Below are 14,296 nucleotides of genomic sequence, written 5' to 3'. Positions count from 1 at the left end.
TTTCTGGAGCCCCTCTGTGGCAATCCTGGACGTGTGGTGTGTCGCATTGTCCTGCTGGAATTTCTCAAATTCGTCGGAATGCACCATGGACATGTATGTATGCAGGGGATCAGACAGGGTACGTGTCACCTGTCAGAGTCGTATTTAGACGTATCAGGGATACCATTTCGCCCCAACTGCACACACCGCACCCCATTACAGCTCCTTCACCAGCTTGAACAGTCCCCTGCTGACTTGCAGGTGGCATGGATTCATGAAGTTGTCTCCACACCCATACACGTCCATTTGCTCGATACAATTTGAAACGAGACTCGTCCGACCAGGCAACGTGTTTCCAGTCAACTACAGACCAACGTCGGTGTTGACGGGCCCAGGCGAGGCACAAAGCTTTGTGTCGTGCAGTCATCAAAGGTACCCGAGTGGGCTTTCGGCTCCGTAATCCCTTACCGATGAAGTTTCGCTGAATGGTTCGCACGCTAACACTGGTTGTTGGCCCAGCACCGTAATCTATTGCAATTTGCGGAAGGATTGCACTTCTGTCACGTTGTACGATTCTCTTCAGTCGTCGTTGGTCCCGTTCTTACAGGATCTTTTTCCGGCCGCAGCGATGTCGGAGATTTGATATTTTACCGATTTCCTGATACACTCGTGAAATGGTCGTACGAGTATATCTCCACTTCATCACGTTCTCGGAGATGCTGTGCTCGATCACTCGTTCGCTGACTATAACATCGCGTTCAGAGTTACATAAATCTTGACAACCTGCCACCGTAGCAGCAGTAACTGATCTAACAACTGCGCCAGACACTAGTTGCCTTACATAGGCGTTACCGACCGCAGCGTCGTATTCTGTCTGTTTAAATATCTCTGTATTTGAATAGACATGCCTATACCAGTTGCTTTGGCGCTTCATTGTATGTTCTAGTGGATAATGTCAGAAGCTCCATGAGAGAGTTTGCTAATAATACGGTTGAAACTTCCTGGCAGATTAAAACTGTGTGCCCGACCGAGACTAGAACTCGGGACCTTTGCCTTTAGCGGGCAAGTGCTCTACCATCTGAGCTACCGAAGCACGACTCACGCCCGGTCCTCACAGCTTTCCTTCTGCCAGTATCTTGTCTCGTACCTCCCAAACTTTACAGAAGTTCTTCTGCGAACCTTGCAAAACTAGCACCCCTGAAAGAAAGGATACTGCGGAGACATGGCTTAGCCACAGCCTGGGGGATGTTTCCAGAATGAGATTTTCACTCTGCAGCGGAGTGTGCGCTGATATGAAACTTCCTGGCAGATTAAAACTGTGTGCCCGACCGAGACTCGAATTCGGGACCTTTGCCTTTAGCGGGCAAGTGCTCTACCATCTGAACTACCCAAGCACGACTCACGCCCCGTCCTCACAGCTTTACTTCTGCCAGTACCTCGACTCCTACCTCCCAAACTTTACAGAAGCTTTCCTGCGAACTATGCAGAACTAGCACTCCTGAAAGAAAGGATACTGCGGAGACATGGCTTAGCCACAGCCTGGGGGATGTTTCCAGAATGAGATTTTCACTCTGCAGCGGAGTGTGCGCTGATATGAAACTTCCTGGCAGGTTAAAACTGTGTGCCCGACCGAGACTCGAACTCGGGACCTTTGCCTTTCACAGGCAAGTGCTCTACCATCTGAGCTACCCAAGCATGACTCACGCCCCGTCCTCACAGCTTTACTTCTGCCAGTACCTCGACTCCTACCTTCCAAACTTTACAGAAGCTCTCCTGCGAACCTTGCAGAACCAGCACTCCTGAAAGAAAGGATATTGCGGAGACATGGCTTAGCCACAGCCTGGGGGATGTTTCCAGAATGAGATTTTCACTCTGCAGCGGAGTGTGCGCTGATATGAAACTTCCTGGCAGATTAAAACTGTGTGCCCGACCGAGACTCGAACTCGGGACCTTTGCCTTTCGCGGGCAAGTGCTCTACCATCTGAGCTACCATGTCTCCGCAGTATCCTTTCTTTCAGGAGTGCTAGTTCTGCAATGTTCGCAGGAGAGCTTCTGTAAAGTTTGGAAGGTAGGAGACGAGATACTGGCAGAAATAAAGCTGTGAGGTCCGGGCGTGAGTCGTGCTTCGGTAGCTCAGATGGTAGAGCTTTTGCCCACGAAAGACAAAGGTCCCGAGTTCGAGTCACGGTCGGGCACATGGTTTTAATCTGCCAGAAAGTTTCATATCAGCGCACACTCCGCTGCAGAGTGAAAATCTCATTCTGGAATAATACGGTTGTCTGCACGAAGAGCTTAGGACCGTAGCGGATTGCTAGAAGCCGTCCAGAGGATCGACGCATGGTGCAGACACTGGCATTTCACCCTGAGTGTGAAGATATATAAAGTATTACATCTACTATAGGCGAACAAATCCACCACTGTTCGATTACACGATCGTGAGAAAAAAAGAAGCCTACGAATAACTATGCACAACGACTTAAACTGTAGGAAAAGCAGATGCCACGCTCAGATTCGTTGGAAGAATCTTAACGAAATGTAACTCATCCATGAAAGAAGTGGCCTGTCGCGTCTGGTTGCGCATTCACTCAGTTCAACTTTCCGGAACTCCTATATCTGTGCGATCTGTTCTCACGGTCGAGAGAAGGCGACCTTCAACATTGTGCTGAAAATTATGCAACTTCGTTGCAACCTGTTCTGCACTTGTATGCAATCAGCTGCCGGAGATGTTCTGGAATGACATTTCAATGTGGGTGGCAGGGGGGGGGGGGGGTGGAGCGCATTGCGCATTGTCGGCGTATAAATAGAGGAGGGACGGGTGGCCCACTTCTTTCTTACCCCGCTGAATGATGAGTGTGGCGCTCGCCGCCTGTGTGGTACTGGTCTCGCTGTCTGCCGGGCTGCTGGCAGTCGCGGCGTGGCTGTGGGCAACCCGCCGTCGAACGTCGATCCCAGGACCCCCGACACTGCCGCTGCTGGGAAACGCGCTCATCTTCTACAAGCTGCCCGTACTGTGGGACCGCCTCGCGGAGCTGCACAGTCGCTACGGGGACATCTTCAGGTTAGTTCGGCGTCTTGTACTCTGGCGCACTACCGAGCGAGGTGGTGCAGCAGTTAGCACACTGGACTCGCATTCGGGAGGACGACTGTTTAAATCCCGCGCCCGGCCGTCCTGATTTAGGTCTTTCGTGATTTCCCCAAATCGTTTCAGGCGAATGCCGGGATGATTCATTTGAAAGGGCACGGCCGACTTCCTTCCCCATCCTTCCCTAAGCCGATGGGACCGATGACGTCACTGTTTGGGCCCCTCCCCCAAATCATCCCACCGAGCGAGGTGGCGCAGTGGTTATCACACTGGACTCGCATTCGGGATGACGACGGTTCAATCCCGTCTCCGGCCATCCTGATTTAGGTTTTCTGTGATTTCCCTAAATCCTTTCAGGCAAATGCCGGGATGGTTCCTTTGAAAGGGCACGGCCGATTTCCTTCCCCGTCCTTCCCTAACCCGAGCTTGCGCTCCGTCTCTAAAAAATGGTTCAAATGGCTCTGAGCACTATGGGACTCAACATCTGTGGTCATAAGTCCCCTAGAACTTAGAACTACTTAAACCTAACTAACCTAAGGACATCACACACATCCATGCCCGAGGCAGGATTCGAACCTGCGACCGTAGCAGTCGCGCGGTTCCTGACTGAGCGCCTAGAACCGCTAGACCACCGCGGCCGGCACTCCGTCTCTAATGACCTCGTTGTCGACGGGACGTTAAACACTAATCTCCTCCTCCCTCCCTCCTCCAAATCATCCATCCATCTGGAGCACTGCTGGGACCCAATACTACGTCTCCGTTTACGTCTACGTGTCCATGATTACTCTGCAGTCCAAAATTAAGTGCCTAGCAGAGGATTCATCGAACCATCTTCAAGCTATTTCTCTACCGTTCCCCTCTTGAACACAGCGCGGAATAAACGAACACGTAAATTTTTCTGTGCAAGCTCTGGTTTGTCTTGTATTTTTGTGATGATCTGGGGATGTCAACAAAATACTTGCACACACTGAGGAGAAAAATGGTTATTGAAATTTTATGAGAACGTCCTGTCGCAACGAAAAACAGCATTGTTTTAATGATAGACACCCCACTTCAAATATCATTTCCGTGGCGCTCTCTCCCCTAAATCACCATAGTACATAATAAGCTTTTCGATGTCCCCCGTCGATCAAATCTGATGCGGATTCCACACCGCACAGCAACACTCCAGATGAGGACGTACAAGCATAGCGTAGGCAGTCACTTTAGAAGACCTATTATACACTGAAGAGCCAAAGAAACTAGTACACCTGCCTAAAATCGTGTAGCGCCCTCGCGTGCACGCAGAAGTGCCGCAACAAGACGTGGCATGGACTCGACTAATGTCTGAAGTAGTGCTGGAGGGAATTGACGCAATAAATCCTGCAGGACTGTCCATCAATCCGTAAGAGTACGAGGGGGTGGGAACTGACATAGTGAATCCTGCAGGGCTGTCTATAAATCCGTTAGAGGTCTCTTCTGAACAGCACGTTGCAAGGTATCCCAGATATGCTCAATGATATTCACGTCTGCGGAGTTTAGTGGCCAGCGGAAGTGTCTAATCCCAGAAGAGTATTTCTGGAATCACTCTGGACATGTGGGGTGCCACATTGTCCTGCTGGAGTTTCCCAAATACGTAGGAATGCACAACAGGTATGAATAGATGCAGGTGAGCACACAGGATGCTTACGTACGTGTCACCTGTCAGAGTCGTATCTAGACGTATCAGGGGTCCCATATCACTCCAACTCCAAATGCCCCACACCATTACAGAACATCCACCAGCTTGAACAGCCCCCTGGTGACAAGCAGGGTCCATGAATTCATGAGGTTGTCTTGATACCCGTACACATCCATCCGTTCGATACAATTTGAAATGAGATTCGTCCGTCCAGGCAACACGTTCCCAGTCATCAACATTCCAATGTCGTGTTGAAGCGCCAAATCGAGGCGTAAAGCCTTGTGTCGTGCACTCATCAAGGGTATACGAGTGAGCCTTTCGCTCTGAAAGCCCATATTGATGATGTTCCGTTGAATGGTTCGCACGCTGACAGTTGTTGATGGCCCAGCACTGAAATCTGCAGCAGTTTGCGGAAGAGTGGCACTTCTCTCACGTTGAACGATTCTCTTCAGTCGTCGTGGGTCCCGTTCTTGCAGGACCTTTTTTCGGCCTCAGTGATGTCGGAGATTTGATGTTTTAGCGGATTCCTGATATTCACGGTAAACTTGTGTAATGGTCGTATTAGAAAATCCGCACTTTATCGCTACCTCGGATATGCTGTGTCCCATCGCTCGCACGACGACTACAGCACCACGTTCAGACTGGCTTAAATTTTGATAACCTGCCATCGTAGCAGCAGTAGCCGATCTAACAGCTGCGCCAGACACTTGTTGTCTTACAGAGGCGTTGCCCAGCACAGCGCCGTATTCGGCCTGTTTAGACGGTTCAAATGGCTCTGAGCACTATGCGACTTAACTTCTGAGGTCATCAGTGGCCTAGACCTTAGAACTAATTAAACCTAACTAACCTAAGGACATCACACACACCCATGCCCGAGGCAGGATTCGAACCTGCGACCGTAGCGGTCGCTCGGCTCCAGACTGTAGCGCCTAGAACCGCACGGCCACTCCGACCGGCGCCTGTTAAGATATCGCTGTTTTTGAATACGCATGCCTACACCAGTTTCTTTGGCGCTTCATTGTATTATCTCAGCGTGCTGTCAATAAATCGTAGTCTTTGGTTTGCCTTACCCACAACATTACCTATGTAACCGTTGCAACTTATGTTATTAACAATTGTAATCCCTACGTATTTAATTGAATTTACTGCCTTTAGATTTGTGTTAATTATCGTGTAACCGAACATTAGGCGATTGCTTTTGATACTCGTATGGACGAGTTCACACTTTTCATCATTTAGAGTAATTTGGCAGTTTTCGCGCAATACAGATATCTTGTCTAAATCGTTTTGAAATTTGTTTTGGTCATCTGATGACTGTATAAGATGGTGGATTACAGCATCATCTTCAAACAATCTAAGAAGGTGACTCAGATTGTGGCCGACCTAAGTGGCCGTGCGGTTCTAGGCGCTGCAGCCTGGAACCGCGAGACCGCTACGGTCGCAGGTTCGAATCCTGCCTCGGGCATGGATGTGTGTGATGTCCTTAGGTTAGTTAGGTTTAACTAGTTCTAAGTTCTAGGGGACTAATGACCTCAGAAGTTGAGTCCCATAGTGCTCAGAGCCATTTGAGCCATTTGACTCAGATTGTGTCCAAATTTGTTTATCTAGATCAGGGACAACAGAGGGCCTGTAACACTTCGTTGGGGAACGTCAGATATTAGTTCTGTCTGATACGATAACTTTCCATCCATTACTATAAACTGTGACCATACGGACAGGTAATCACGGAACCAGTCACCCAACTGATAAGATATTCCATAGGCACGCAGTTTAATTAGAAGTCGCTTGCGCAGTACGGTGTGTAAATCTAAAAACATGAAATCAGTTTAACGTTCTCTGTCAATAGCACTCTTACTTCGCGAGAATAAAGGGTATGTTGTGGTTCACAAAAACGATAATTTCTGAATCCGTGTTGGCCGCTTGTCAATAAATCATTTTCTTCGACGTAATTCTTAATGTACGAATACAGCATATGTTTCAAAATCCTGGGTCTGTAATCCAGCGGATTAGTCCTGTTTCTTTCCTTGGGTATTGGTGTGACTTGTGCAGCTTCCCAGTCTTTAAGTACGGATGTTTTTACGAGCGATCGGTTGTATATGACTGCTAAATGTGGAGTTGTTGTATCAGCGTACTCTGAGAGGAACTTGGCTGGTATACAAGGCGGTCCATTGATAGTGACCGGGCCAAATATCTTACGAAATAAGCGTCAAACGAAAAAACTACGAAGAACGAAATTTGTCTAGCTTGAAGGGGGAAACCAGATGGCGGTATGGTTAGCCCGATAGATGGCGAAGCCATAGGTCAAACGGATATCAACTGCGTTTTTTAAAAATAGGAACCCCCATTTTTTATTACATATTCATGTTGTAGTGGACTGTTTAGGCAGCCAGTCCACAGAGACGGGTAGCCGAAAGGGCACACGTACACACACGCCGACTGGCGCGAAGTCTGGAACAGGATACGTGATGAATGTGATAAAGAAAAGAACGTAGCTACTAGAACACTTAACTTTTATATCGTCCTTTGGTATACAGCATTCTTGATGATACAAGTGAGACTATCTTGAGATACATGCAATGGTACAAATGGCGCCTTGCTAGGTCGTAGCCATTAACTTAGCTGAAGGCTATTCTATCTGTCTCTCGGCAAATGAGAGAAAGGCTTCGTACGTGTAGTCGCTAGCAATGTCGTCCGTACAACTGGGGCGAGTGCTAGTACGTCTCTCGAGACCTGCCGTGTGGTGGCGCTCGGTCTGCGATCACTGCCAGTGGCGACACGCGGGTCCGACATGTACTAATGGACCGCGGCCGATTTAAAGCTACCACCTAGCAAGTGTGGTGTCTGGCGGTGACACCACACATGTAGTATGTAAAGAAATATGAATGTTTTAGTTGGACCACTTTTTTCGCATTGTGATAGATGGCACTGTAATAGTCACAAACGTATAACTACGTGGTATCACGTAACATTCCGCCAGTGCCGACGGTATTTGTTTCGTGATACATTACCCGTCTTAAAATGAACCGTTTACCAATTGCGGAAAAGGGCGATATCGTATTGATGTATGGCTATTGTGATCAAAATGCCCAACGGGCGTGTGCTATGTATGCTGCTCGGCATCCTAGACGACAGCATCCAAGTGTACGGACCGTTCGCCGGATTGTTTCGTTATTTAAGGAAACAGGAAGCGTTCAGCCACATGTGAAACGTCAAACACGACTTGCAACAAATGATGATACCAAAGTAGGTGTTTTAGCTGCTGTTGCGGCTAATCCGCACATCAGTCGCAGACAAATTGCGCGAGAATCGGGAAACTCAAAAATGTCGGTGTTGAGAATGCTACATCAACATCGATTGCACCCGTACCATATTTCTATGCACCAGGAATTGCATGGCGACGACTTTGAACGTCGTGTACAGTTCTGCCACTGGACACAAGAGAAATTACGGGACGATGACAGATTTTTTGCACGCGTTCTATTTAGCGACGAAGCGTCATTCACCAACAGCGGTAACGTAAACCGGCATAATATGCACTACTGAGCGACGGAAAATCAGGATGCCTGCGACAAATGGAACATCAGCGACATTGGCGGTTTGATGTATGGTGCAGCATTATGGGAGGAAGAAGAATTGACCCCCATTTCATCGATGGCAATCTAAATGGTGCTATGTATGCTGATTCCCTACGTAATGTTCTACCGATGTTACTACAAGATATTTCACTGCATGACAGAATGGCGATCTACTTCCAACATGATGGATGTCCGGCACATAGCTCGCGTGCGGTTGAAGCGGTATTGAATAGCATATTTCATGACAGGTGGATTGGTCGTCGAAGCACCATACCATGGCCCGCACGTTCACCGGATCTGAGGTCCCCGGATTTCTTTCTGTGGGTAAGTTGAAGGATATTTGCCATCGTGATCCACCGACAACGCTTGACAACATGCGTCAGCGCGTTGTCAATGCATGTGCGAACATTACGGAAGGCGAACTACTCGCTGTTGAGAGGAGTGTCGTTACACGCACTGCCAAATACATTGATGTGGACGGACATCATTTTGACCATTTATTGCATTAATGTGGTATTTACAGGTAATAACGCTGTGACAGCATGCATTCTCAGAAATGATAAGTTCACAAAGGTACATGTATCACATTGGAACAACCGAAATAAAATGTTCAAACGTACCTACGTTCTGTATTTTAATTTAAAAAACCTACCTGCTACCAACTGTTGGTCTAAAAATGTAAGCCATATGTTTGTGACTATTACAGCGCCATCTATCACAAAGCGAAAAAAGTGGTCCAACTAAAACATTCATATTTCTTTACGGACTACACGAATATGTAATAAAAAAATGGGGGTTCCTATTTAAAAAAACGTAGTTGATATCCATTTGACCTATGGCAGCGCCATCTAGCGGGCCAACCATAGCACCATCTGGTGTCCCCCTTCAAGCTAGACAAGTTTCGTTCTTTGTGGCTTTTCGTGAGAGATTTGGCCCGGTCACGATCAATGGACCACCCTGTATAATCACGGCCGGATGCCTTGCTTTTATTAAGTGGTTTAAGATAGCCTAGAGTATCTACTTCATGTTGGCAGTTTTTCTCGGTTCGAATTCTGGAATATGCATGTTGTTGTTGTGGTCTTCAGTCCTGAGACTGGTTTGATGCAGCTCTCCATGCTACTCTATCCTGTGCAAACTACTTCATCTCCCAGTACCTACTGCAACCTACATCCTTCTGAATCAGCTTAGTGTATTCATGTCTTGGTCTCCCTCTACGTTTTTTACCCTCCACGCTGCCCTCCAATACTAAATTGGTGACCCCTTGATGTCTCAGAACATGTCCTACCAACCGGTCCCTTCTTCTGGTCAACTTGTGCCACAAACTTCTCTTCTCCCCAATCCGATTCAATACTTCCTCATTAGTTATGTGATCTACCCATCTAATCTTCAGCATTCTTCTGTAGCACCACATTTCGAAAGCTTCTATTCTCTTCTTGTCCAAACTATTTATCGTCCATGTTTCACTTCCATACATGGCTACACTCCATACAAACACTTTCAGAAATGTCTTCCTGACACTTAAATCTATAGTCGATGTTAACAAATTTCTCTTCTTCAGAAACGCTTTCCTTCCCATTGCCAGTCTACATTTTATATCCTCTCTACTTCGACCATCATCAGTTATTTTGCTCCCCAAATAGCAAAACACCTTTACTACTTTAAGTGTCTCATTTCCTGATCTAATTCCGTCAGCATCATCCGACTTAATTCGACATTCCATTCTCCTCTTTTGCTTTTGTTGATGTTCATCTTATATCCTCCTTTCAAGACACCGTCCATTCCATTCAACTGCTCTTCTAAGTCCTTTGCTGTCTCTGACAGAATTACAATGTCATCGGCGAACCTCAAAGTTTTTATTTCTTCTCCATGGATTTTAATACCTACTCCGAATTTTTCTTTTGTTTCCTTTACTGTTTGCTCAATATACAGATTGAATAACATCGGGGAGAGGCTACAATCCTGTCTCACTCCCTTCCCAACCACTGTTTCCCTTTCATGTCCCACGACTCTTATAACTGCCATCTGGTTTCTGTACAAATTGTAAATAGCCTTTCGCTCCCTGTATTTTACCCCTGCCACCTTTAGAATTTGAAAGAGAGTATTGCAGTCAACATTATCAAAACCTTTCTCTAAGTCTACAAATGCTAGAAACGTAAGTTTGCCTTTCCTTAATGTTTCTTCTAAGATAAGTCGTAAGGTCAGTATTGCCTCACGTGTTCCAGTATTTCTACGGAATCCAAACTGATCTTCCCCGAGGTCGGCTTCTACTAGTTTTTCCATTCGTCTGTAAAGAATTCGTGTTAGTATTTTGCAGCTGTGGCTTATTAAACTGATTGTTCTGTAAATTTCACATCTGTCAACACCTGCTTTCTTTGGGATTCGAATTATTATATTCTTCTTGAAGTCTGAGGGTATTTCGTCTGTTTCATACATCTTGCTCACCAGATGGTAGAGTTTTGTCAAGACTGGCTCTCCCAAGGCCGTCAGTAGTTCCAATGGTATGTTGTCTACTCCGGGGGCCTTGTTTCGACTCAGGTCTTTCAGTACTCTGTCAAACTCTTCACGCAGTATCGTATCTCCAATTTCATCTTCATCTACATCCTCTTCCATTTCCATAATATTGTCCTCAAGTACATCGCTCTTGTATAGACCCTCTATATACTCCTTCCACCTTTCTGCCTTCCCTTCTTTGCTTAGAACTGGGTTTCCATCTGAGCTCTTGATGTTCATACAAGTGGTTCTCTTATCTCCAAAGGTCTCTTTAATTTTCCTGTAGGCAGTATCTATCTTACCCCTAGTGAGATAAGCCTCTACATCTTTACATTTGTCCTCTAGCCATCCCTGCTTAGCCATTTTGCACTTCCTGTCGATCTCATTTTTGAGACGTTTGTATTCCTTTTTGTCTGCTTCATTAACCGCATTTTATATTTTCTCCTTTCATCAAGTAAATTCAATATTTCTTCTGTTACCAGAGGATTTCTACTAGCCCTCGTCTTTTTACCTACTTGATCCTCTGCTGCCTTCACTACTTCATCCCTCAAAGCTACCCATTCTTCTTCTACTGTATTTCTTTCCCCCATTCCTGTCAATTGTTCCCTTATGCTCTCCCTGAAACTCTCTACAACCTCTGGTTCTTTCAGTTTATCCAGGTCCCATCTCCTTAAATTCCCACCTTTTTGCAGTTTCTTCAGTTTTAATCTACAGTTCACATCCAATAGATTGTGGTCAGAGTCCACATCTGCCCCTGGAAATGTCTTACAATTTAAAACCTAGTTCCTAAATCTCTGTCTTACCATTATATAATCTATCTGAAATCTGTCAGTATCTCCAGGCTTCTTCCATGTATACAGCCTTCTTTTATGATTCTTGAACCAAGTGTTAGCTATGATTAAGTTGTGCTCTGTGCAAAATTCTACCATGCGGCTTCCTCTTTCATTTCTTAGCCCCAATCCATATTCACCTACTACGTTTCCTTCTCTCCCTTTTCCTACTACCGAATTCCAGTCACTCATGACTATTAAATTTTCGTCACCCTTCACTATCTGAATAATTTCTTTTATTTCATCATACATTTCTTCAATTTCTTCGTCATCTGCAGAGCTAGTTGGCATATAAACTTGTACTACTGTAGTAGGCTTGGGTTTCGTATCTCTCTTGGCCACAATAATGCGTTCACTATGCTGTTTGTAGTAGCTTACCCGCATTCCTATTTTCCTATTCATTATTAAACCTACTCCTGCATTACCCCTATTCGATTTTGAATTTATAACCCTGTAGTCACCTGACCAGAAGTCTTGTTCCTCCTGCCACCGAACTTCACTAATTCCCACTATATCTAACTTTAACCTATCCATTTCCCTTTTTAAATTTTCTAACCTACCTGCCCGATTAAGGGATCTGACATTCCACGCTCCGATCCGTAGAACGCCAGTTTTCTTTCTCCTGATAACGACAGCCTCTTGTGTAGTCCCCGCCCGGAGATCCGAATGGGGGACTATTATTCAATCTGTATATTGAGCAAGCAGTAAAGGAAACAAAAGAAAAATTCGGAGTAGGTATTAAAATCCATGGAGAAGAAATAAAAACTTTGAGGTTCGCCGATGAAATTGTAATTCTATCAGAGACAGCAAAGGACTTGAAAGAGCAGTTGAATGGAATAGAAAGTGTCTTGAAAGGAGGATATAAGATGAACATCAACAAAAGCAAAACGAGGATAATGGAATGTAGACGAATTAAGTCGGGTGATGCTGCGAATATTAGATTAGGAAATGGGACGCTTAAAGTAGTAGAGGAGTTTTGCTATTTGGGGAGCAAAATAACTGATGATGGTCGAAGTAGAGAAGGTATAAAATGTAGACTGGCAATGGGAAGGAAAGCGTTTCTGAAGAAGATAAATTTGTTAACATCGAGTATAGGTTTAAGTGTCAGGAAGTCGTTTCTGAAAGTGTTTGTATGGAGTGGAGCCACGTATGGGAGTGAAACATGGACGATAAATAGTTTGGACAAGAAGAGAATAGAAGCTTTCGAAATGTGGTGCTACAGAAGAATGCTGAAGATTAGATGGATAGATCACATAACTAATGATGAACTATTGAATAGAATTGGGGAGAAGAGGAGTATGTGGCACAACTTGACAAAAAGAAGGGACCGGTTAGTAGGACATGTTCTGAGGCTTCAAGGGATTACAAATTTAGCATTGGAGGGCAGCGTGGAGGGTAAAAATCGTAGAGGGAGACCAAGAGATGAATGCACTAAGCAGATTCAGAAGGATGTGGGTTGTAGTAAGTATTGGGAGATGAAGAAGCTTTCACAGGATAGGGTAGCATGGAGAGCTGCATCAAACCAGTCTCAGGACTGAAGACCACAACAACAACAACAAGTCTCTCAGTACTGCTTCCTTGAATTTAAGCCACATTTGGTCTACACGTACATATTCATATTGGATAGAGTGTATACTGTCTCTTAGGAACGCTAACTACGGTGTTATTGACGACCACTTGCGTTGTAATTCTTTCCTACGGACTCCGTTACGCATTTAGAAAGTAGACACGGGTTCGCAACAGTATCCACGAATCATCAGATCGCTATTGAGACATTTTCACTGTTTCCTAATGCTAACGATGGCCAGAGTCGCTAAGCGTTGGTGCCACGAGTGTGTTGAATAAGTTATGTTGTGCTACCAGTAACCATATTTATTGTTTAATTTGTTACATTGATGCGCCTTTTGTGTATGTTTTGCTCATCATCATCATCAGGCGTATTCTGTTGCTTGCATATGAAGTTAAATATGTCAGCCATAGTCTTTACGAAGTCGCTTCTTGTGAGAAAATATGTTTTAGGGAAAAAAGGGATTACAGAGTGTGTGTATGCGGGGGAGGAGGAAGCTGGAGCGAGAACGTTACAACTAGTGTTGGTGTTGTGCTCACTGCTTATAATATTGTGATGGAATTCTGCAATATAATGTAGTCTTTCTAGCAGGAAATACGTGTAAATAAAGGTTGGAAGACATAGACCGTAGGCAAAATCTCTGACTTGCAAAGAATGTGAATTAGTGCTACATACTAACTGCTACCAATATATCGTCATGCGTCTAATGCAAACAGGTCCACGACCAAGACTATGCAGCTCAAAATCGTATATATCTCCGTCTACACACATATTCCCAAACAAATGTGACGTGTGTGGCAAAGTGTACATAGTGCGGTGCTACGTGTTGCGATTTCTTCCGGTCCCGATCGCAAGTGTAACGCGGGAAGAATGACTATTAAGGCATCTCTGCTTGCTGTAATTAGTCTAACTTTACGTTCACGGTCCCTGCGAGAACGATGTATAGAAGGATGGACAAAATTTCTGGTTTCTTCACTCAATTTTGTTACAGGATTTTCACGGGGTAGTCGACTTCTGTTTGTCGACATGGAAAAAGCGTTCGACAATGTAGAATGGTGCAAGATATGCGAAATTCTGAAAAAAATAGGGGTTAGCTATGGCGAGAGACGTGTA

The 14,296-nt window shown here is 45.4% G+C and overlaps 1 protein-coding gene across 1 annotated transcript in view; it reads left to right on the top strand.

Annotated features, from left to right (window-relative positions):
- The first annotated feature begins 2,825 nt into the window (after positions 1 to 2,825).
- LOC126262785 (cytochrome P450 4C1-like) overlaps positions 2,826 to 14,296 on the top strand; it is a 145,502-nt gene continuing 134,031 nt past the window's right edge. The window contains exon 1 of the mRNA XM_049959606.1: positions 2,826 to 3,037. Within this exon, the coding sequence (XP_049815563.1) occupies positions 2,826 to 3,037 (212 nt within the window). The remainder of the gene's footprint in view (positions 3,038 to 14,296) is intronic.

This window comes from Schistocerca nitens, chromosome 6, assembly GCF_023898315.1.
Source record: "Schistocerca nitens isolate TAMUIC-IGC-003100 chromosome 6, iqSchNite1.1, whole genome shotgun sequence".
Taxonomy (NCBI): Eukaryota; Metazoa; Arthropoda; class Insecta; order Orthoptera; family Acrididae; genus Schistocerca; species Schistocerca nitens.
Note: the sequence above shows the minus strand (reverse complement) of the source record. Positions and strands in the feature narration are given on the sequence as shown.